Raw genomic sequence first — 23,207 nt, 5'->3', positions numbered from 1 at the left:
AGTAAGGTAAGGTAAGGTAAGGTAGTAGACAGACCAGGTTCGTGTGTGTGCAAATGCAAATGCAAATGCAAATGCAAATGCAGATGCAGGGTGAGCTGGCAGTGCGCTTGCCCTCTTAAACAGCAACGCCGTATGCCGTGCCGATTGAAAAAGGTCTACGGCGGGCGTATATGAAAAGAAACAGAAACGCGAGACTATCTACTTCTGTGGCACGAATATGTTCTGCTCGACGACGCACCCGACACCTGGCCCATCAACAACTTATCCGGAAAAAAAGCAATCCTGTTTTCCCGACCCGAACCCGAACAACCGCCGAGGAAGCCGACGTCGGGAAACCCCGTGCTTCACCCAGGGCCCGTCTCGTCTCGCCGTCTCTCGCCGTCGCTCAGCAGCAACGCGCGCATCGCCCGATTGCCAGAACAGGAATAATTGTCTCGAGAGGAGAACTGACGAGAATAATGGGGCCCTGGCCAGTGCTAAGAGCCCGCAATTCGATTATTCGTGGAGGCTGCGGAGGCAATGCTTTGCAGACGCACCTAAAGACAAGTCTTGTCCACGGGCGGTGCGAGCGTCGAAGCGACCTTCGCCCTGGCCGAGGACCTGCCGATTTCTTCCTCGAGAATCGCAAATCGCATCGTGGGCTCCTGGATGCCGTCGATGAAGTGCATGTATACTGACTGTATTACTGCGTGTGCCTCAATCCATCTGAGAGGCAGAACTGGCGTTGGAACACAAATTGGAGGAGGAGCATATCGCAGGTAGCACTCGCAGCGCACAAGGAAACAATCCCGAACCAATTCGCCCCAGCGCCAAATCTCCAAAAACAGAACTCCCAGGGCCAGGAGATGCAAGGCCCTTGACCTGTCAATATCCCGAGCTGCATATCATACATACAACCAACTCCTGGCATATGGCGTCTTTCTTCGTCGAAGTATGATTTTCCGAGGCGCTGCGTCTAGCCATCAATCACACGCAAGTTATGTGTCGACGTGCCGAAGATCCCTGCATGGCATCACTCTAGCCAGCCGCCTCCTGCGACTCTGCGACGAGTGCCTTTGAGGCGTCTTGGCTAGTGTCGTCGAGTTGGCGATACCAGCCAATAGAGGAGCCTGATTGCGTACTCGGTGAATAGGTACAGTACGTAAACGGTCCCATCTGCGGGATCCAGACCGAGAAGAGCCGAACGCCAAATCAACTCCCGCCATTAACAATAGAATCAGATATTACTCAATCATTCTGCCAGTTTCATGTTTGAAGCCTGAATTCGGAATCCTATAATTATCTCTGGCTAAAGCATTTTGAAACGGCCCTTTCTCGTCCGTTCAAAGGGTCATCGAGACAATTACTCTTCCATCATCCTACAGTCGAGTCGAGACTGCTGTTATGCCAAACTCGTAGTACGCCTAGCCTATATCCTGTACTCCTCATCCAGGCCCTGAAAAGAAAGCACGTGTATGCCGCACCGTTCTAAAATCCGCCCTTTGATTCGAAATACTCTCGAGTTTTCTCTGCTATTCCTTCAGGGATCACAAAGACTGGATGCAGAGTCCCTACCCGGTCCTCCTCGTCATATACCTGCGTTTCCTCAATGATCGGTTCGGATTGCCACTGGTACGCTGAGAGCAAAGTCCCACTGGAGTCCACCTCCGTGGTAGCGGTGGTGAAATGCCACTTGTGTTGCGCGGAGCTGAGACCGGCGAGCACATAGCAGGTATGGTATGAATCAGAGTTACTGCGTGACAGTCAGCCTCATGGACAAGCGAGAGCATATGGAAAGGGGTTACGCACTGGCTAGGCTTGTCTCTTAAGCCTCCGCGCTTTGTCTGATCCTGACAACAGCACAAAATGTATCTGATTAAGCCCTCACGACTGTACAGACTTCCAACTGAAGGCGCAGGTGCTACGGGATATTTCGCACCCACGCTTGGTTTCAGAGAAGGGCCATCAAGGCATGCCTGAACAAGTGGCCAGCACGCTCCAACCCAATGGCTGTAGCAGCCGTCGACGAGTTTGTTTGTCCGACCTGCGAAGCCACCTTCCGGGGCGTATTGGCGGGCTGATAACCAAGAGGTGAGTAGAGGGACATCAAGGTACCTGTAAAGGAGAATCTAGATTAGAATTTCAGATGTTGACAGAAGGTCCTCGAAGATTCTTACTTGGGTATTGTGACGTGCGGAGCGCCCAGAATGCATAAACATGCCAGAGCAAGGAAGGCATAAGCTCCATGGGCTTCCGCATCGGGCTTGTGAGAGATCCCACCCTCGAAGGTTTGACCTATGGAGATTAAAATCATCCAAAAAAGACACCAGGAGGTAACTTACATCTCGCAAGCCATTCAGGAAGTCCTGTGAGCAATGTATCACCTTCACGTGACCATGCGGGAGATTCTCGTGGTAGGTCCAAGGGTAGATTCAGGAGAGTAATTGCAACAACGGCACAATAAGCACCACTTTGATGGATCAGCATATAGTTCACTCAATCTTCGGCGAAGATACTTACCGGACATCCTCCTCCCCTCCAACAGACATCTGGAACCCTCCATCTGGTTGTTTCAATGCCCCAAGCCATTTCCACATGGCTCTTCGATCAATCAGATCAAGAGCCTCCCTTCCACCCACCATGGCCAGGGATAAAATAATAGCATATGTAGGGGCTAGATGTGACATTTGGCCATTTCCTCCCCCAAACCCCCCAGTTGCATTCTGTATCGGTCGAACAGTAGAAATAAGTCGCTCTCTATATTCAGAGATATCCTCACCCATGACTGAAAGACCGGCCAAAGCCCAGTAAAACATCCATGGTCTGCTCGCATCAGCGGCAGCATATCCCGCTGGCAGGCCCTTCAGGCTCTTATGCAGGAATTGAATATGGCGCTTGCGATCCAGATGCGGAACCCCGTGATCGTTACATGTTACTCTCTGGGTCCCCGAGAGGAAACGGAGACACTCGCGAATTGTCTCGTCTTGAACCTGAGATGTCTGTGTGTCTAGGGGATCGCGGAGAGGTGGGAAGCTTGTGAAAAGATCAGGAATCATTGGGCGAGCCGTCTTGGCTGACATTGTGATAGGTGTGTTTGCCGGTCTGTACACGTAGAAACGTTTCTCGACAGCCTCTTCCTCGTTCTCCACAGGCTCTTCGCTAGTAAATTCGGGCTTCTTGTTCTCGTGATCGTCGTGAAGCGCTCGATCGAACTGCCCCCCTGAAGAAATAGATGATGATGATGACACAAGACCTGAGCTGGCTGGGGCTCGTCTTTTGAAGAGCACACTATGGTGGTGCTTCTTCCCTTTGACGAGGAATGTCATGCGAGGCTCCTCCTTGAACGAAACACATTGATTCGTTGCCTGCTTAGTATTGTTGTCAGCTCTCGAAGGGGGTCACGGTTCACGGTTCACGGTTCACGGTCCAGCTTCGTGTTTTTCTCGGCTAGCGAAATTCAATCATTCCCTGGGACCTTCGCCCCGGGCTTTTCATTTACAGAGGGCCTCAAGCAGAACACGTTTTCCGTGCGTATCCTCTGGAACGGCAGACGTGTCTCTTTGTGTGACGCCTGCTTATGCCACAGCAACCATATGAGGCCTGCTAACTGCAACATTCCGTAGATAACGCCAGGCAGCAAACGGAGAATTTGCCCCGCACCCCTCAGCGCTCAAGCGATGTCTTATCGAACGGTGGCAGGGTGGCTGGATAAGGGGAGAGGGAGGGTTAACGAGGCTCGAAGCATGCCATGTACAACATTTCTCCAGATCACAGACCGCCAACGTTGCTCAATCTTAGACATCGGGTTACATCTGCAGTGCTTCCTTGCCATGAGACTGACTAACTGAGCGTGTGGATTGCAGTACGACACTACAAATGGGTACAAGCTGAACAGTGGCCTTATGCACGCAATATGCCAGTATTCGTTGATGTGTGGATGCTCGTTCAACCGTCCAATGGAAGTGATCCCCCGACTCACATATCGCGCAATCGGCTGTGGGGGGGAGAGAGCTTGCAGAATCATGATGTATTATCATGTACAGCTTTGACCTCGACGTGCAGGTGGATGATTACTTCCGACACTGCTGAAGATCAGCCAGAGAGGACGAGTATGTGCTACTGTACCAACCACCATTACAAGATGTTGGATACGAAGAAAACCGTCCACTTCTCCACGGCTAGAGAAATCCGACTCCCCGGGTAGTCGAAAGGAAGCGATGGATGAAGGCATGAAGTCCGGATAACTAGCTCACTTGTGGGTAATCGGAATTCGGGAGGATACTAAAAATACGGAGGATTGTTGAGACACCCCTCGTCGTCCTCCATCATCTGTCCTCACCAATTATGTGAGCAGCGGCGCGTTCCTTGACCAGTTCGACGGAGCGGTTTCACTACTGAGCACACACCAGGTACATGCGAGGTACTGACTTCTGAGGGGTTGAACTTTGAACCTTTTGAGCACGCGGGGCACACTCCACGGGCTTGGATATCTGTAAGTAAGGGGCAGGTAATGTACTTTGGGGGAAGCCCTTGAAGGACTGCTGGACGTGTATGGAGGGACGGGGGTGAAGGCTCAGCCCCCGGATCCCAGATGGGAGAGATCTCAAGAACCGCTCGCTTCCCGGGGGAGATCTGGTTAGAGAGCCAGAAGGAGAGACACGCAGACGCAGCAAACGGAGAAGGTAGAGATTATCATAGGTTTACATACAGTACAGTACAGACGGTGAAAGAAGAAACGGGAGCACGTTTATCCCGGCAGACATCTGGATCATTTGAGTGGCAGGAAGGAGGAGCAGGAGCAGGAGCAGCAGCAGCAGCAGCAGCAGCAGAAGTACTATTTATTGTCATGCTGCGCGGCACGCGGTACTCGGCGCTGCACGGCCTCCAGAATCCATGACTCCATAGGGAGTGGGGAACGGGATTGTAAGCGTGCGGATGGCTTTATCGAGAGTCAGCTTCGCCGTTTCCGGAAGAGAGAGCCGGAAGAGTGGGATATGGTTGAATATGGTTGAATATGGTTCTCGCGGCGGCTGTTTGGGTGGTGAGATGGGACGACCTCGAGGGGCGTGGCCTTTTCAGGGAATATATACGCTGCAATCCAGGCGATGCCAGGCTACCCGCAACATCGAACTGTATACACGCTGGAGGAGCATCTTGCAACTTACCTTACTACTCTGGACTCACAGTCCCCCAGGTTCTCACAACAGAAATGCAGTCTCGACTCTCGACCGTCCAGAGAATCGCCGGACGCACTCCCATTTCAGGGCCGTCGACCCGCCCCTCTCGCTCCCTCCCACCAATGCCCTCTCCACTGCTCCAGGCTCCGCTGCTCCGCTGCTCCTCTGCCTCCGCCAAGCACCCATCCCCCCAGCGACCACTCACAGTCTCTCCCCGTCGCCCACCTCGCCCACCACTCGCTCCACTGCTGAACCGATACACACGATATCCTCGATAACCTCACTGCCGTCCCCCATGCGGCAACGCTCGTCGCACTCCATTGGACACCTGACTGCTCTCCCGCAGCATCCCCTTGGCCGCCCGCTCCAATGGCTGGCCGGGCGTGTCGCGTCGCCGCTCTTGATTCGGTGCCCGTATCACGGGGGGCTGGATGGTCTGAGCAGACCCTGATATAGACCCTGGCTCCCTGCTCTTCGCTCACCGCTTCTTATGTGGGCTCCCAAGCCCGCACTTGCCAACGTCCTACCTCCAGCTAACAGTCTGCTAACCGTGAAAGCAGATCTCTCACCGACTTCCATCGTGAGATCTCCTTCATCCTCAAAGAGCGGTGTCACCAGCCCTCTTTCTTACAATACTATTGACATATCCTGTCAAATCCGAGCCGCGACAATGACCTCGAATCTCGACTTCTCATCAGAAGGTTTTCTGGACCTCTCCTTCGACCCGCAGAATCCCCGGTACCCGTACGCGAACATGGCACAGCGTTCGAGCTGGCCTCTGCCGCTGGATCTCGCTCCAGGAGCCACTGATGAGACCCGCGAGACTTCGCCAGGCCACAGTGCCCATCGACAGTTCGCTCAGCCAGCCCATAACAGCTCACCCACGCTCCTGACAGACTGGTCGATGCCACAGCAGCCTCAACAACTTCCGCACTATCTCCAGGACAATTCGTTAATGGGGACGCAGTACAATGCTTTTGGGGGCGCCTTCCAGACTTCACCCCTAGACTATCACCTCCCCTCGACTCAGGCAGCGTTCGAAGCTGGGCTTCAGATGGAGGCACCTTTCGGTGGACTTGCACAGAGCGTAGATGCACAGGCTGCAATGTGGGCCAACTGGCAGGAAATTGAGAATGCGATGAACTTTACAGGGCCCCATGATGGCTTACCGAGTATATCTCGTCAAAGTCTTGGAAGCAACTCCCCTACGGGAACATATCTAGAGGTTTTATCTCTTCCCAGTTCAAGTAGTGACAACGGATGGGCCACCGTCGATTCATATCCCAACTTTGAGTCCTATCAACAGGCACAACAAAATGCCGCGATCTTCAATCCCGGACAGACCCTACACCTACGAACTCATTCGGACTCCTCTCAATCAGATGGGGCTGGACATATCATAGACTCTTTCGGCAGCTTCGAAGATATCTCTCCCAACTCGTATTCCCCCTATTCCCCTGGCTCAGATACCTTCTTGGACCTCTCCGGACAACATCGAAATTGCTACCACGGCGAATCCCATCACCATTCCCACTCCCATTCTCAGGAGATCGTTAGTCCGGCTGCCGCCGTTGCTCCTGTCCCAATCAAGATGTCCCCTTCAAGTCGCACCGCCCCCTCCACAACCTCGCCCCCTCCTGCCAGAAGGAATTCCGCACCCCGAAAAAGCCCGACTGCGAAGGCAACGAAACCGGTGATTCGCCGCACCTCAAATGGCAAGAAGGATACAGAGAAGCGTGTTGGTCGACGACGTGGACCATTATTACCAGAGCAACGGAAGCAAGCGAGTGAAATCAGAAAGCTCCGAGCATGCTTAAGATGCAAGTTCCTCAAGAAGACTTGTGACAAAGGCGAGCCATGTGCCGGTTGCCAACCATCCCATGCCAGGCTTTGGCAAGTTCCATGTACTCGCATTGACATCAGAGACATTGGCTACTTCTTGAAAGACTGGAAAGCGGACTATGATCGTCATACTGGCCGTGGAATCTCCGTTTACAACATCAAGGGCTTTGCTCAAAAGGAAGAGTTGCTTTGGATCACACACGGCTATGGCTTCGCCATCCCTATTATGGCCCGTGAGGTATACGTTACCGACGAGAGTTGCTTCTCTGTCGATTGGGTTGAAGGTGGCCATGAAGAACCTCTTGAATTCTGTTATCGCACGGAGAGGATGTCAGCTGGTTCCGAAGGAGTCTCCACCGAAGCTCTATCGGAATATCTCGATAAGCATCTCGACGGCCCGTTCGAGGAGTTCATCGACAACCACTTCGAGGGTACACCTTTTATCACTGAGATCCTCAAGACCGCCCATCGTTATCATGTCAAGGAAAAAGTCCCTGTCATTCGCAAGGCATTGAAGCTTGTTCTTGCATACAACCTGACCATGCATGTCACAATGGTCGAACAGCCTGGTGATGAGCAGCCAATGGAAGGTACAATCGACGATGAAGAGTCGAAATTATGCGGCAAGACCCTTGCACCAGTGATGATCAACTTCCAGATCAAATGTGCCTTGGCCGATATGTGGCGGGAGCTTCAGAAGGAGATCCTTGAAGAATTGTCGTCGCTGTACTCGAGCGTGTATAGCGGCGATAGGCTCAAGAACTGGCCCACCATATTCATGATCGCCTCCATCCTTCTCGCCGTCTGGGAAGAGATGCAATTCGATTGCCACTACAGAGTCCCCGACGCTGCTGCTGTCAACAAGTTCTGCAATGACATGGAGACAACCCCCGTCGGTGTCATTGTTGGTCTCTTCCACGCCATCTCCCAAAAGCTCCCTGCCTTCACGGAATGGGAGACGAGAAGACACGGTCAGCTCCTCAACAACAATGTTGCCGTCTGTGAGGCTATGACCGAAATGAGGGAACATGTCACAAAGCATGGTAAGTCGCATCGTGCTGTAGCCGTCGAACCCAACTAACCATCTGCCAGAATCGTATCTCAAGACCCGTCCCGATGCGCAGTTCGACCGTAATGACTTCGACTCCCTATCAAACAAGTTCCTATCGAAACTCGTCATCCGCGCCAACTGAACTTTTCGTTTCTGCAAATAATCTTCTATATACCCACTTCGCATGTTCGACTGTACAGAAGCAGCGATATGGCTCATGGAGGCCGGGCCGGCCATTGCCAGATCCGTTTATTCTCTTTTCTTTTGTCGTCAGAATTCTCCTTTGTCAACAGCCATTTTTTGGAAGTTCAACAAGCGAGCAAGGGCATTCCGTTTCCCATTCACGACGGGCATAGCGATGTGGACAATCATTTAACGACTTTTACGATTACGATTTGTCAGGACCTGTATGAATGATCGATGACATGATCAAGGCTTTTTACGTTTTACGGCTCATGTTTTAGCATGCTTTAGCTTTAGGGATTTGGATGAAACCAGGCATCTTGGGCGTTGTCGGGACTGGGAAACCCACCGCCGGATCAAGACATACTTGACAGGAAAGAGAGTTTGGTATTGGATGTATACGTTGTATACTAATACAAGACATAACGTCAGAAGGTCAAATATGAAGTCTGAACTCTACGTGTGAGATTCTATGTCCCTTTATGCGTAAGCCACCGCAACGTGGAAGGAAGCCAGCGAGTCGATGCGCTCCCACAATCCAACTCCCCAATGTCTGTTCCCTTACACAACTCTTGTATTGTGTCTTCCAAAGTCGAAGCCTTCTTATCTATCAACCATCGGTACTCGAGTTGATGTGAGTAATAACCAGGGTGTCCAGTATAGCAGTTCATACCTCAGGCATCAATGAATTCTGAGGCATTTAAAAAGCCGAGGTTCGGAGAAGGCGAGGCGAGGAAGCAAGGGACACAGAGTTGAGTTGAGGTTAGTAGATACGATTAGTGCATAAAGTACCGGAACACTTATCGCAATCAGCAGAGCAATGACGTATCGATGAGTCCTACGGCCATTCCGCTGCACGAAACGTCGCAGAAGACCGAGGGTGGCATCTCTCTCTTGTTCTCAAGAGCGAGAGTGTGAATAAAGGTCAGGATCGAGATGGTCTAGATGCTCATATCGCGTGGTATCTCTCTATATTGATTCTGTAGTAAACAGCTCATATCATACCTTGTTGGTTGGCACGGAGGTTGGGAGGGCGGGGTTGAGAGCAGTGAGTTGGGAATCCCGGGGTAGCCCGTTCGTTATCTGTCCCTCGGGTGACGATGGTCGAAGGAAATACAGCAGAGAGATAGAAAGAACCCTATTATTTGGCTTTTCCATTCTCCATTCTTTTTTATCCATTTAATGTGACTCAAAAGAGAAAAAGAATAAAAATCCAATTAATTAAAAATCAAAAGGCTATAAGAAGGTTCCAGAGCCTTGTCGCTCCTGCCAGATTGCTGCCTGGATGCCTAAGCGAGGCGCAGCCGGGTGAGTAAGCGCAGTCTCCCCCTCCGTCGCATACAAAAGGCGTCCTTCCCACCGCTCATCAACCTCTTTCCATCAACAACTCCATCACCGTCACTTCTCCTCCCGTCACCTCAACCTCAACTTCCCCCCATAATCATCTACATCAAAAACTCATCTACAGTAATATCTGAATCCTCTCAAGATGCAGATCTTCGTTAAGACTCGTACGTTATCACCTTATCTCGCCGCTATCTTCGGCGGCATCGCCACCTCGTTGGAGACCATGCTAACATCTCTATAGTCACCGGCAAGACCATCACTCTTGAGGTTGAATCCTCTGACACCATCGACAATGTCAAGTCCAAGATCCAAGACAAGGAGGGCATTCCCCCGGACCAGCAACGTCTGATCTTCGCGGGCAAGCAACTTGAGGACGGTCGCACTCTCTCCGACTACAACATCCAGAAGGAGTCTACTCTCCACCTTGTCCTCCGTCTTCGTGGCGGTATGCAAATCTGTAGGTTATCCCTTTGCCACCCTGCCTGGTTATCTGATATCTAACACGTTGCGCAGTTGTCAAGACCCTCACCGGCAAGACCATCACCCTCGAGGTCGAATCCTCTGACACCATCGACAATGTCAAGTCGAAGATCCAAGACAAGGAGGGTATTCCCCCTGATCAACAACGTCTGATCTTCGCTGGCAAGCAACTCGAGGATGGCCGTACCCTGTCCGACTACAACATCCAGAAGGAGTCGACCCTTCACTTGGTTCTCCGTCTCCGTGGTGGTATGCAAATCTTCGTCAAGACTCTCACCGGCAAGACAATCACATTGGAAGTGGAGTCCTCGGATACGATCGACAACGTCAAATCAAAGATTCAAGATAAGGAAGGCATTCCCCCGGATCAACAACGTCTCATTTTTGCTGGCAAGCAGCTCGAGGATGGTCGAACCTTGTCCGACTACAACATCCAAAAGGAATCTACTCTGCACTTAGTTCTCCGTCTTCGTGGTGGTATGCAGATCTTCGTCAAGACTTTGACTGGAAAGACAATCACATTAGAAGTTGAGTCATCAGACACAATTGACAATGTGAAGTCCAAGATCCAGGATAAGGAAGGCATCCCACCGGACCAGCAGCGATTGATCTTTGCTGGTAAGCAGTTGGAGGATGGTCGCACCTTGAGCGATTACAACATCCAAAAGGAGAGCACTCTGCACTTGGTCTTGCGTCTTCGTGGCGGCCAATAGATGCGATACAGTATGGGATCGGGTTTGGGCACTTGCGACGGCGTTTTCGGTACAACGACATGTGGGTTTGGGGCGGCTTGGCTCATAACATGAGCATGGTGCACAGGCATCATATGCGTTTCTTTCTATAGTCCAATGAATAATACATTTGGGGCTTTATTAAATTCGTGCAGTAATTATACGTGTGATTTGTGATTATTTTGTGACCTTGAACATAGCCTTGTAATCGTAACCGTCGTAGATAACGCCACATGCGAGGCTGCGAACGTCAAATTTCTGATTAAGAACAACTCCCCCTCCCTCTCTCACTGCTACAACCTCCAAACAATTGACACATCTAACCGCCTCGGGATATTTGCCTACATCTCTCGATTAAGTCATTGGCTCCACCTCGAATCTGCTAGAAACATCCCATCTGCTCAGAGCTCGACATCATCAACCGCGTGCGCCTCGACTCCAGTCACTCGCGGAGAGAGTCGACGATGAGTAACACCGCATAAGCCAAAACCCGAAGGATGCCATCTTACTTCTATCACTTGAAATTCGAATTATATCCTTCCCCAACTCCTGACACAAACTCGACGACAACAGGCTCAGCGGAGAGAGAGGAAAGAGAGATCTGGGTTCCGCCACCCGGCACAGATATTTTTGATAGCTCCTCTTGGCCTCGACACAAACCTGTCACTAAGGAGGAAGCAGAGGATAGCAGACATCTACCAAGAAGGGCGAACGAAGACCTGCGAAAGAGCAGCACTCAAGGAGAGGCCGATCGACTCTCTACTGGAGCCGTGATCGACTGTGGACCTTCACGCGCGACGACCAGCGATCACGACACTGCACCACTCGTCCGCGTACCTACAAAGCAGAAGCCTAACTTCTCAGCGCTCGCGCCGCGCGACCAGCGAACCGCGATCAAAGACTGGAGGTTTGGACGCGTGCGGGTGGAGGGCGTGGATATGCTACCGACGGCGGAGTCACCCAGCAGCAGGCCCGCGCGTGCGGCGGAGGCAGAGGGCAGGCAGGATGGGATAAACGCGGGGCTGGCGACGGGGGCGAGCGGGGGCCGGGTCACGAAGGCGGAGTTCCGGGCGCTGGAGGGGAAGAATACGGAGGTGGGGTGGGGGATCGTGCACTTATATCGTGATGGGGAGGAGACGCCGGGGCTGGGGTCTGGCGTGGATGTCTATCAAGCGCTCGAAGGGGGAGGGAATGCTGAGGTAGCGGGGGATAAGGGGGAGAGGGAGGATTGCACGACGTTGTGTATCCCTGCTGTCCCGAGCTATCTTACTCCAAGTGATTTTCTCGGCTTTGTGGGAGAGAAGACGAGGGAGGAAGTCAGTCACTTTAGGATGGTGATGACGGGCCGGATGAATAGGTATCTGGTGCTCATGAAGTTCAGGGACAATGCGGTTGCGAGGAAGTGGAGAGCGGAGTGGGATGGGAAGGTCTTCAACGATATGGAGGTAAGCTATGCTATCCCTCCAGACATTTCACATCAAGCTTACAGTTCTCCCAGCCGGAAACCTGTCACGTAACCTTCATCAAGTCCATAACGTTCCAGACGTCCACCTCATCAAACCCAAACAGCAGCTTCCCCGAGCTCTCTCACGATCCCTTTACGCCGTCAGCTCCGACGTCCACCTTCCTGAAACCATTCCCACCACCAACCCCGAACCTCGTCGAGCTGCCTACCTGCCCCGTCTGTCTCGAGCGTATGGATGACACGACCGGCCTCCTCACCATCCTCTGCCAGCACGTATTCCACTGCGCCTGCCTGCAAAAATGGCGTGGGACTGGATGTCCCGTGTGCAGACACACGAACCCCTCTCTCGCGGCCTCGCAACCACCCAGCAATCCCTATCAGTACGACTCTTCCAACCCGCCCTTCGGCAGCGGCGAAGCCTCGCTGTGCAGCGTCTGCGACTGCACGGATGATCTCTGGATCTGTCTCATCTGCGGCAACGTAGGCTGCGGCCGCTACAAAGGCGGGCACGCCAAAGAGCACTGGAAAGAATCCGCCCACAACTTCGCCCTCGAGATCGAGACGCAGCACGTCTGGGACTACGCCGGCGACATGTGGGTGCACCGACTGATCCGCGACAAGGGCGACAGCAAGCTCATCGAGCTGCCCTCCTCCAGCAGCCGCTCGGGGCTCGGCTCCGGCCAACGCGGCGGCGGCGGCGGCGGCACGGGCGACATGGAGATGGTCCCGCGCGAGAAGCTCGACCGCATCGGCATGGAATACACGCACCTCCTCACCTCGCAGCTCGAGAGCCAGCGCGTCTACTTCGAAGAGCTAGTCAGCAAAGCCGCGGCCAAAGCCAGCGCAGCCACGTCAGCCGCCGCCGCCGCCAGCGCGCGCGCCGACGAAGCCCTCGCCAAACTCAGCGAGCTCAGCCTCGCGCACGCGCACCTCCGCGACGAAGTCGTGCCCAACCTCGAGAAAGACCTCGCGCGGGAGAAGAAGCGCGCGGAGCGGTCCTCAGAAGTAGCGCGGGGCTTCGGCAAGAGCCTCACAGAAGAGAAGAAAGTCTCGGAGGGCCTGCTGCAGAGGGTCAGCCATGTGAACGCGAGCATGATGAAGCTGAGCAAGGAGTTGGGCGAGGTCAAGGAGGAGAACGCTGAGCTGCGGGAGCAGAATCGGGACTTGCTGTTTTCGATCTCGGCGAGGCAGAAATTGGAGGATATGAAGGGGGAGGAGGGTCTGGAGGTGGGGGAGCTTGAGGGGGGCACGGTGAGCGTACCGGTTGAGAAGGAGAGGGAGAGGGAGAGGAAGAGGGGAAAGGGGAAGGGGAGGGGGAAGTGAGATGAATATGATTTGCTTTGCTTTGCTTTGCTGTGGGAAGCGGATAGATGGGATGTATACTATTCGTTGCATAGCTAGCGATAAGGATGGGATACCATAGGGTAGGTGTCTGGCGTTTCCTCCATAACATGTACCTACCTACCTACCTAATCATCAAACATCTCCAAGAAACAGAAGTCCCAAAACTCGAATATTTTCTATATACCCCTTCTAGAAGCCAACATAGTATATATGTAGTATCTATCCCCTTCTTTTCTTCACTCTTGGGTGATAAATAGATAGATACTCTTAACTGATATAGATGAAATTGTCAATGAAACAAGCATTATGCTAGCTAAGGTAAGGTAGGTAGGTAGTTAGTCTATCGAACGCATACCCAAATTTCATCCGTTTATTCAAGTACTTACTTACTCTAAGAAGAGCTACCCTTACCTGACCTTACCTTACCTATGTATGTATGTATAGCCAAACATCATAAAAAAAGCTAAAAAAAAAAAAACACCATGTATATATAAATTCCAGTCCCCAGAATCCTGTTTTCAAGAAGATGAGATACGGATCTTTTGGGCTGATGTTGATTAGTACCTACCTATATACAGATGGATGGATCTAGGTTCAAAGGGAAGCATTAGGAATAGAAAGAAGTAGCTTGAAGATTTATGGAGGAGTTGTTTGAGGTTTGTTAGGTTTGTTAGGTTTTTTGCCTACCTATTGAGAGAGATAATGGGAAAGAAGGGAGGGGGGGAGTATGAAAGAGAGGGATTTTTCTAAGTCTCGGATCTTCATGAGGTACCTGGGTGCTGGGGATGGTCGTGCTTACTACATGTACATCATCTGTTGGATATATAGGGGTTTGTAATTCCGTTTGTAGGTATGGCCACTTTTGTTGAACCAACAGCCATCATGATTAGATTAGAGTAGAGCGTGGTGAAGTAAGGAGGGTGACATCCAGTGACATCCTTGTGTCATGTAGAGCATCTAATATAAAATAATTTACTACAAACTTTGTCTTCCCTGGATTTGAGAAATAGGCAACATGTTTTTTTCTTTTTTTCTTTTTTGAATCATGAACGAATTATTATCGGCGGTCCTCACTTCTGATGGCCAGACTTTCAGATTAACGTTCTTTTATACGGGGTATAACGCGCACGCATTAATTAGTGTAGATCTTATAGCGGGTAGCAGGCCCATGAGATGAAATGTAAGATCGACTGTAAGGGTCCAGAGGGAAATCACCAGGATGGTTGCTATTCTTGACATGTTTCAGTTAAAATGTCGTTGGTAGCGAGGCGGGCAAACGTGTCACAACCACCTCGGCCAGCGGAAATTAGAGTAAAACCATTCAGATCACTTGAAGTGTTGCTAAACTGATAGGCACCCAAAGATCATATTCTCTTGTTGGAGCGGCATGCGGTTGTTAATGATCGCCACGTAACCTGTGATTGTCGATCGAGATCAGACGCGGAAGTAGAATTCAGAATTCTTTGCTGTTTTTGAAGCCGTGATCGTCATACTATTACTTCTGTAGACTGTCAAATGATCTAGAATACTTGGAGGGGCATGGAGCTCTGACAGTGACAGGGGCCCTGGCCTGCTCAATACTAGATTGACAGACGATCGTGGCGATTTAGGGTTCTACTTGCATGTGGGATGATGGGATCTGGCAGGTAATGATTTGATTTTCGGATGGGTTGCATGTGGGTATGAGTGTATCGCGGCTCAGCCGCGACGACCTTGATTTCCGACTGGGGTCAGCCAGGTAGATGCTTGATTGTTCGAACGGTGCGGCCCTTGCCGTGTCAGACCATGGGTCCAAATGAATAAGATGACCCATATAGGATGGGGAGAGACTTTCTCAGGTTGAAGGGCTAGCTAGGGCTTCAGCGAATTCCCCCCACCCCCCATGTTCATCAGGTAATGATAAAGTATTCAGGGTCGAAGCTCAAGAATTGCAAGTGAGACACGACAACATAGAGCGGGGTATGGATCGATCCTGGATCCTGGTTTCCAACTCAACTATCAGGAAGCACGGGACTCTTTAGGACACAAGAGTGGCGCAAGGAGGCTTCAGTCGTTGACTTTGGTTGGCTCTCGACGTTGTATTTTGAACACAGAAAAAGCATGTGCATGAGGTTATCCGGCACTTTGACTAGTGCTGGATAGCATAACTATGACAATGCATTCGGCTTGATAGACTCTATCAGTATCCAGAATACCCTATGAACAATCTTTTAAGGCTTCTTCGGTTCAACTTTGATTACGCTTTGGGGTCCAGGAGCTTGTCCAAGAAGCGCTGAGAAAGAGAGGGCAAAGCATGAGGGTATCCATCTCCACGAGAGTCTCGGGATATCAAATGAAATGGCATGCAACTGCAAGCTACCATTGGATTCCTCTCTTCGCGTGGACCCCGCGTGTTGGTGCTTTGAAAGCATGGATGTTGGACTTTATGCCGTGGAACATGAGTTCGTTGGAGCGGGCTTGGACAACACAACGGCAAGTGTTTTGTGAGCGCCAAAATATGATATACAGAGTAAAGAGAGGTAAACGCAGATTCTTACAATGTATGGGACGTCGTGGATATAACGTACTTTAGCAAGCTGCGGCCGGCGCATAGTGCGTTCTAACGGTGGTTAGTAAGTGCATCTGAGACCGTTATGCATCTATCCTAGGCCGGAGTTGTTCCCCGGTACATATACGTGATGTAAATGTGATACTATAGGCGTTCTGAGGCTGTATACGCATCCTGGCCAGGAAGAACTGGAATTGAGCACCGCCTCTTGATGCGAGGCTATACCCATGCTCCAGACTATTGTTGTAATGGGATCGCTCGTGGCGCGCCATTAGATTTGCACTTGTCGATCAAGTATTCACGTAGGTAAAGCGCTGCATAGGTGTACTATAGTGATCACCAGCGTGTCGAGATCTTCGATCCGTTGATCCCTTGGTGTCTCGGCCCCTCCGCGAAAGACGTTCTCCGTAGGCAAAAGAGCCGGTTTGACTTGTTGCTTTTGCCGCGTCTTCGCAGAGGCAGGCTATGCGATTGCCTCGCAACGGCCAAGCCATGGTGCATGTAACCATCCGTCTTCTGTCCAGGTATGGCCTGGCAAGATACTGCAAGAGGTGACCCTGCGACAGAAGGTCGGATACGGCTTCCGCAAGAAGCGGCCTCGAAGGCTCGAAGCTCAGATGGCTGCAGCGCCCCCTCCGGAATATTCCCGTGATGGGCAAATGAACGTACTCCGTAGATATTAAATTGTCTGTAATAATGTCGTCGTACCTTTCGAGCTTGAATTCCGGACGGGAACGTGGGCGGGAGCGGGCGAAGCGAACACACCAAAGGTTCAGACGAGGACGTCCGTGTCGTCCCGTCAAACTGCCCTCGTACGGAGTTGATTTCTGACTCGCTCTTGTACAGGGTACGGCGTACAGCCTCTGTTCTGGAAGGAGGAGCTCGGCGTTGGCTTTGTCCTGTGGAGCGTGGGAGCGGCAGGATTGTTTGAGATAGAAGAGGTGTTGGTGAAACAAAGCCGGGAGCAATATATATTTACTATTTTTCATATGTACCTCCCTTAGTTGATTTAATTGTAAGGTAAATATAATGTATAATAGAGAAATAGATATGGTACCTGTCGAGTAAGGTCCTGTGTATTGGAGGCATCTGGAGGTATTTACTGGTATATCTTATCTTATATAATATCAGTATTACCTGCCTATGAAGTACACCAGAATCGCGATAGTCCCCTTGAACGCGGGGCAGCAAAGCAAGGAGAAGCGCGATGCAGGTCCCTCCCTCTGCCAGTTAGTCAAACCCCACACAGAAGAAAAGAAGTGCAAGTCATTGGTTTGAGTTGCAGGAATTGTGATCTCAGACTCCACTGTCGCCGGCGCCTGTTGCCCGTACAACATACCTTAAGGTATGTACATCACGGAACGGTGGTACCGCGCTCTTCAAACGCTCAATCCTGTCTACTCCGTATCTTACTTACCAGTTCCAGATTGCAGTCGATCAGTCTCTCTCCGGTGTACACCCCAGCCACAGGTACAGTGCACCTCCCATGCATCGGGCCCCAGGGCCCCTTTGCTCATTGCTACGCCGCCTGGTCTGGCCTGGCCCTGCCGCGACAGCCGCTGCCCCTTGTGACTTGATGCAGCCCATGGAGATGCTTTTGGCGGTCATAGACCAAGCCTTGGTGGGGAACTTCTCTGGTACTTTTTTGTCGTCGCGTGGGCTGGTAGTACTGACAGTCTGACATACCAACCTTACGTACATACGTACATATATGCACTTGCACACAGACAAGACATACATACGTGCGCGGCAGAGCAAGTGGGATATCCTGTGTGATCTTGTCAAGGAGCTGAAAGGAACTTGTGGCAGCACATCCCACACTCTTGACATCTGTAGAAGCAACAATCCTGCGCGTGGGAGAGGCAGAGGCACTACAGAGGAGACTCCACAAACGCGTGGAACTGGTCCACGAGAAACCCTTTCCGGCTTTATCTCCGGCGAAGGAGAGAGAGAGGAGAACGAGGAATTGACAAAGACATATCATATGGGTGATGTAACTGACCTTGAGAAGACTCGCAGGACAAACCTCAGCCCCACGCCTATTCACGACAACGTGCGCCCAAAGCGGCGAGACCATGCACATGCACTTCTCCTTCAGGCCGCCTCTGTCTCCAATGGGCTTTGCACTGCTGGGGTTCTGGGGCTTCCCCTCGAAACAGCCATGCCGGGCCTCAGGGATGCTGAGAGCATAGGGCATGAGACATGGGTGGGAGGAAGGGGGGCCAGGGCTTGTAGCGCCAGGGCGGTCCCGCCCAGCTTGCCCAGCAGAAAGTCGCAGATCGAGACGCGAGAGGCCCTATGATCCGAGAGTTTGGGGATTTACTCCAATGGACGAAGTGAGGACTGAAGAGAGGAGGAGGAGGGTATACAGTCTCCGGAACTGTAGTAGCACCGCCGGCCCCAGCGTCCTCGTCTCCAGACATCAGTTACGAGGCTTCCCCGCCTATGGTTGAAACACAGTCCGCCCTCTGTCAGCGCCAGATCCCATCTCATTCCATTTTCTGCTCATGTTCTGTTCAGTCCGGCCCGGTTGGTCCAGTTCAGTCCTGCCCTTTGTTCCCGCGGGAATCTCTTTCCGGCCCGACCATGTCGACGAATAATGCCTGCCCCTCTCCATTGCCGTCCATCACTCCTCCGATCAGCAATTGGTGGCGCCGCAATTATTACAAAGTAGAGCTTTGAAGGACCCCTCCCTAACCCCCCCACCATTCAGGACCCACAGACGCGACTTGCTGTCGACTCCTATCTTCCACGCTTCCTTCCTATCAATCCCTGGCTCTGGCTGTCATCTCCCAAATATCTTTCTGCAGGCACTCTGGTGACTACCGTCTGGTTGTTTGGATTGTCTGGCCCGAGCACAGTATCAAAAGGCGTTGGAAGGCATCTATGCCGAAGACGTTGTGCAGAACTTCGCAACTCCATCGCCGAGGTCGTGCTTCCGCTGCCCTCGCGGCCCTCACGGTCTCTTTCCGCCCAGCAAGATCAAGGATCCATTCCATCTATCTTTTCTCATATCTCAACCTGCAGCAAACGCTGGCTACGGATATTGTGCCGTCCTTGATATTAGACATCTCAAACTCACCATATATCATTCTACAGACTACAGCTACTCGGGACCTCCTTCTAAAGCCATTCTGGATTCACGCCCCACGAATCTGGAAGGTCCAATCGAGTGGGTTGGCGGGCAAACGGGAAAAGAGGGCTTGCTAATCATACTTACTGCCTGCCAATATACCCAGCTGTCCAGGCCCATACCAGTCCAATAATCTATCTACCTGACCCTTCAAATCCACCTTACTGTGATCCTCCACCAACTGTTCACTTCACCCATAATCCAAGCGCGGGTGCGAGGCAAGCCCTCGAAACTATTCGTCTAGGCAAGCAGCCATTGAATCTGGAGGGGGACTGATCTACCTATGTTCGCCAATCGCCTTCCCCGATTTTCTACCGCACTTTGCCATCCTCCTCAAACCCTTCTCCACTCCAGGCCTGGCCGAACACTTCAAACCCCATAGTCCAACGACTCTTCTCTATTCCGAGGAGCAAGGTGCTTGCGCTCTACTTTGTGTGTGGAAAGTGCCATAGCGCCTCATCAGCCTCGTCACGTTGCATCATCCCGGCATTCGTCTCGCCTTGGTACTGTCATTGGCCGACACTGGGCTATCCAGGTCTATTGCAGACACTTGGACACTTCGGAAGAGGCCGAGAAAGAGCCTCCCACTAGTGCGTGCCATATCATACCCGGAGAGCTCTTTAGAGTCATCCAAACTCCCCGCGCCTTCCCTTTGCCGGTACTAAGTCCAAAATCCCGTCCAAATCAAGCCTTGAAAGTTTGGGTCGAGCTACGCCATCAGTCCCTCAGACCCGTCAAGGCGTGACTCCACCTGGCTCGACTCGAGCAGAAATCGATCTGGGGCAGGAACTAGGGCACGCCATACACACCTTCCTAGGTATGATATCTTTCCCGAGGTCATGCTATCTCAAGAAGCTCCATAACTAGGTCGACGGCACACCTCATGCAAGCTTCTATCAAAACCGTGGCCAGCCCTCCTCTGGTCATTCTATATTCTCATCAACCGTATTTCTATACATCCTGCACCCGGTCTCATAGTCCTACGTTCAAAACAGATTCCTTAACCACGGAGGAGGGGCAGATACATCCAGACGAGCGCACCAACCGACACTGAACCCAGCCGTCTCCATGAACACTGTGCAATCAATCCATCAGTTCGCGGAGGCGACTGCCGCCCAGATCCCAGGATTGCGGAGGTGAGCAGGGCATTCTTCCTGGTAGAGCTTCTAACTGACTATGTCATGCAACAGCAATGATTGCGAACTCGTCATTCGACAACAGCCTAGGAACGCGAAGGTCGCCATCGGCAAAGAGAAGGGTAAGTGAACTTAGCAAAGCCCCTCCCTTGGAAGTTGGCTCAAGTAGCTAACCATTCCCAGATCGCAAACCGGTTGACCCTCCGCCGGTAGTCCAACTCAAGATCAGCCAAACTTCAGACCCATACCAGAACTACATGCAGAGTATGAACATCGAATTGTCCGGTCGATGGGAACCTGGCTAACATCTTCTTCTTGCAGGTCCTTATTTCTTCATGACATGCAGTCTCGTCCCTACGGAAGGAGGAAGTGCTCCGTCATCCGTTGGCGCATCTCTCGCAGGTACTCTTGTCTCTTCTCTCCATCGATTGAAGGATACCGACAACCATGATGGAGCATTCTTTGTCTGGGGGGATATGTCAATCAAGATTGAAGGTGTCTTCAGACTGCAGTTCAATCTCTATGAGATGCGCAACATGGAATGCTTTTACATAAGATCAGTTGTATCAGATCCGTTTCCTGTCCTTCCCCAAAAGACCTGGCTTGGTATGTCTGAATCAACATTCCTTACCCGGTCTTTCAACGATCAAGGGATCCGATTGAGAGTACGCAAGGAGCCTCGATCTTTGCTCCGGAAGCGTGGACCAGCATCTGAAGATTACATTCCACGACATTATAAGACTCATGGGCGGAAGCAAAGCAAGGGCGAAAGAACTTTCGAATACCACGAATCACAATCACCAGGGCTTTCAACACACAGTCAGGGAAGCCAAGAAGAAGCATCAGGGTCTATGCAACCCCATTCCTTTGATTCTTATCCTGGTTACGCTTACACACCTGCGGGGCCCTTCAATTCCTTCCCTCAAGAGTTATCGATGAAGCGTCCAAGGACCAACTCCGAGCATAGCCAACCTCCAAATTTTGGGCAGCAACAACAACCTCTCAATAGCCCTCATTCTCCATACCAGCCGAGGATGTATTCGGACGCCCAGCACAATTATCTATACGGCGGGCAGCCGTCTCCCCAGCAGCCGCCTTTTGGATATCCCTACGCCCCGTCGCCGGTAGCCACCTCGTCGCAGGGTCAGTCCTTTACTCAACGATTTAGTACACAACACGGAGTCAATTCCAATTACAATGATTCTATGCTAAGCTCATCAGGACCAGCGTTCTTCCAATCACAACCTCAGTACCAACAACCTCAACATCTTCAAGCACAATTTGGAGGGCCGGAAATGATGACATCGACCGCACCACAAAAGGACACTGGTGGGTTCGGGGGTCTTGATGTGGTTCAAAGATCCGAGCAGATCTCTCCAGGATATGGTGGTCTAAGCATGACCGCTCCTGGGATCTATGCAACTCCGAGTGGTAACAGAAGCGATGGGTACCAAATGTATCCGCACCATGGTCAGAATATATCAGACGACAATATGGGAGATAACATGGTCCCGCGGACCACGAGCGGTGCGATGTACACAACAGGTGCAACAGGTGCAACAGAGGGATTGGGAGGCTCATTTCAATAAGAATCAGTTCGTGGTATTTGACTGATTTTGTATTCCATACGAATCCGAGTTCAGGGGCTGGCGTTTTTTCAACAGCTTTTTAAGTCATTGGAGGCTACTTGGAAAGATTCTCTTGCGAGATTGTATATACATGGCGTACAGTATAACCGGGTTTTCGTTTGGAAGGAGTACGCTCATAGCGAGGCATCAGGGGCGTATTGGCACAGGCTGCAATTCTGGGTGGGGGGGCAATGCCCAACACGGCATTGGGCGTTGGCATAGGACACGGGGCATGGGGCATGGGGCATAGGGCATATAAAGGATACATTCGTTTGATTGGTTATACTCATGGAGGCGTACCAGGTATTGTCTGTCCATTATACCCAGAGAGACAGCATGTGTCTTAGAATGGGATTTGCATATTTCAGTAGAGATTAGCTAGGAATTCGCAAGCACATCTACATGCGAGATTCGTGGTGACACACTTTTGGTCTCCCTTGCGATAGGAGCAGATAGACCCAGGCGCAGATCATCGTATTATTCTTATTCGGTCGTTATAGAGCAGCATGAGACTTGTGGACAACGCACCCCCCAGACCCCGCTAAAGTAGTTCCCGGCAGCCACGTTCAGGGTTCAGGGAGATCTGCAAGCCAGGCTATTCAAGCAGCGGTACAAGACTGTCTGTCAATGACAGGCCTAAAATAGACAATGGGGAAATAGTCTGCGGGGGGTTTGGGAAGAAAAGAAGGTGAAGCGGTGCATAGAATCAGGGAGATATCCAGTTACGCTTTTCTTCCTATTGAGGCGTACGGCGTTTCGTTTTCTCACTTAGGGTTTTTTTGGTGCGGAGATAAGGAAGCTTCTGGTTCGGTGTGGGCCGGGCATTGCTTTTCTCTTTGTGTATGCATGGCTAGTAAGCTTGGGGGTACTAAGGTAAGGAAGGTATCTAATTTATATTCTACATGTCTTCTCCTCGCGTAGCAGTTCTTGAGTCTGAAGGGTTGGTGTATTGAGCGAGCACCTTGGGTTACCTACCTAGGTAGGTAGGTAGTACTAAAGGAGGGTCCCACATGGACAATTGCTGAACCACGGAAGAATAATATTGAAAGAAAAGGAAAAAATTGGCCGAAGGATACGGGAAGTGGAACACAACAAAAGAGAGTTATCCATAACCAAGGCCAGGGCCCAAGACCATTATGAAACAAGCCACGGGGTGTAACGAC

The 23,207-nt window shown here is 51.5% G+C and overlaps 8 protein-coding genes across 8 annotated transcripts; 6 read left to right on the top strand and 2 right to left on the bottom strand.

Annotated features, from left to right (window-relative positions):
- Positions 1-1,256: 1,256 nt before the first annotated feature.
- M430DRAFT_36334 (hypothetical protein) lies at positions 1,257-3,501 on the bottom strand. Its single transcript, XM_024866912.1, has 5 exons — positions 2,500-3,501; positions 2,322-2,449; positions 2,157-2,274; positions 1,789-2,094; positions 1,257-1,732 (listed from the first exon to the last, which is right to left on the bottom strand). The coding sequence occupies exons 1-5, from the start codon at positions 3,303-3,305 to the stop codon at positions 1,468-1,470; spliced, it is 1,623 nt and encodes a 540-aa protein (XP_024719218.1). The 5' UTR covers positions 3,306-3,501; the 3' UTR covers positions 1,257-1,467.
- A 1,305-nt stretch (positions 3,502-4,806) lies between these two features.
- M430DRAFT_266494 (hypothetical protein) lies at positions 4,807-5,596 on the top strand. Its single transcript, XM_024865429.1, has one exon. It carries the CDS (start codon positions 4,994-4,996, stop codon positions 5,432-5,434), a length of 441 nt encoding a protein of 146 aa, XP_024719217.1. The 5' UTR covers positions 4,807-4,993; the 3' UTR covers positions 5,435-5,596.
- Positions 5,597-5,910: 314 nt separating this feature from the next.
- M430DRAFT_105660 (hypothetical protein) lies at positions 5,911-8,191 on the top strand (the record flags this gene model as incomplete). The annotated part of the gene is made up of 2 exons (XM_024861019.1): positions 5,911-8,041; positions 8,091-8,191. 2 exons carry the CDS (start codon positions 5,911-5,913, stop codon positions 8,189-8,191), a joined length of 2,232 nt encoding a protein of 743 aa, XP_024719216.1.
- Positions 8,192-9,721: 1,530 nt separating this feature from the next.
- Positions 9,722-10,772, top strand: M430DRAFT_52399 (hypothetical protein; the record flags this gene model as incomplete). Its single annotated transcript, XM_024868296.1, has 3 exons — positions 9,722-9,743; positions 9,821-10,036; positions 10,093-10,772. 3 exons carry the CDS (start codon positions 9,722-9,724, stop codon positions 10,770-10,772), a joined length of 918 nt encoding a protein of 305 aa, XP_024719215.1.
- A 515-nt stretch (positions 10,773-11,287) lies between these two features.
- M430DRAFT_89299 (hypothetical protein) lies at positions 11,288-13,371 on the top strand (the record flags this gene model as incomplete). Its single annotated transcript, XM_024869652.1, has 2 exons — positions 11,288-12,235; positions 12,289-13,371. Coding segments are annotated over 2 exons (2,031 nt in total), but the record flags the coding sequence as incomplete, so codon positions are not given.
- A 3,112-nt stretch (positions 13,372-16,483) lies between these two features.
- M430DRAFT_21132 (hypothetical protein) lies at positions 16,484-18,344 on the bottom strand (the record flags this gene model as incomplete). The annotated part of the gene is made up of 2 exons (XM_024864444.1): positions 16,484-16,835; positions 17,890-18,344. 2 exons carry the CDS (start codon positions 18,342-18,344, stop codon positions 16,484-16,486), a joined length of 807 nt encoding a protein of 268 aa, XP_024719213.1.
- A 689-nt stretch (positions 18,345-19,033) lies between these two features.
- M430DRAFT_21131 (hypothetical protein) lies at positions 19,034-19,556 on the top strand (the record flags this gene model as incomplete). Its single annotated transcript, XM_024864443.1, has 2 exons — positions 19,034-19,319; positions 19,387-19,556. The coding sequence occupies 2 exons, from the start codon at positions 19,034-19,036 to the stop codon at positions 19,554-19,556; spliced, it is 456 nt and encodes a 151-aa protein (XP_024719212.1).
- Positions 19,557-19,853: 297 nt separating this feature from the next.
- M430DRAFT_266444 (hypothetical protein) lies at positions 19,854-22,052 on the top strand. The gene is made up of 4 exons (XM_024865428.1): positions 19,854-20,416; positions 20,471-20,538; positions 20,600-20,680; positions 20,738-22,052. The coding sequence occupies exons 1-4, from the start codon at positions 20,349-20,351 to the stop codon at positions 22,003-22,005; spliced, it is 1,485 nt and encodes a 494-aa protein (XP_024719211.1). The 5' UTR covers positions 19,854-20,348; the 3' UTR covers positions 22,006-22,052.
- The last annotated feature ends 1,155 nt before the right edge of the window (positions 22,053-23,207 follow it).

This window comes from Amorphotheca resinae (genome assembly GCF_003019875.1).
Source record: "Amorphotheca resinae ATCC 22711 unplaced genomic scaffold M430scaffold_9, whole genome shotgun sequence".
NCBI lineage: Eukaryota > Fungi > Ascomycota > Leotiomycetes > Helotiales > Amorphothecaceae > Amorphotheca > Amorphotheca resinae.
Note: the sequence above shows the minus strand (reverse complement) of the source record. Positions and strands in the feature narration are given on the sequence as shown.

Excerpts from the sequence above, each read along its gene's own strand:
- M430DRAFT_36334 (XM_024866912.1), bottom strand. The coding sequence starts at position 3,305 with ATGACATTCCTCGTCAAAGGGAAGAAGCACCACCATAGTGTGCTCTTC. Across the intron at positions 2,450-2,499 it reads GGAGGGGAGGAGGATGTCCG|TGGTGCTTATTGTGCCGTTG; the intron begins GTAAGTATCTTC and ends GATCCATCAAAG. Across the intron at positions 2,095-2,156 it reads CCGCACGTCACAATACCCAA|GTACCTTGATGTCCCTCTAC; the intron begins GTAAGAATCTTC and ends TCTCCTTTACAG.
- M430DRAFT_266494 (XM_024865429.1), top strand. The coding sequence starts at position 4,994 with ATGGTTCTCGCGGCGGCTGTTTGGGTGGTGAGATGGGACGACCTCGAG.
- M430DRAFT_266444 (XM_024865428.1), top strand. The coding sequence starts at position 20,349 with ATGAACACTGTGCAATCAATCCATCAGTTCGCGGAGGCGACTGCCGCC. Across the intron at positions 20,417-20,470 it reads CAGATCCCAGGATTGCGGAG|CAATGATTGCGAACTCGTCA; the intron begins GTGAGCAGGGCA and ends GTCATGCAACAG. Across the intron at positions 20,539-20,599 it reads CGCCATCGGCAAAGAGAAGG|ATCGCAAACCGGTTGACCCT; the intron begins GTAAGTGAACTT and ends AACCATTCCCAG.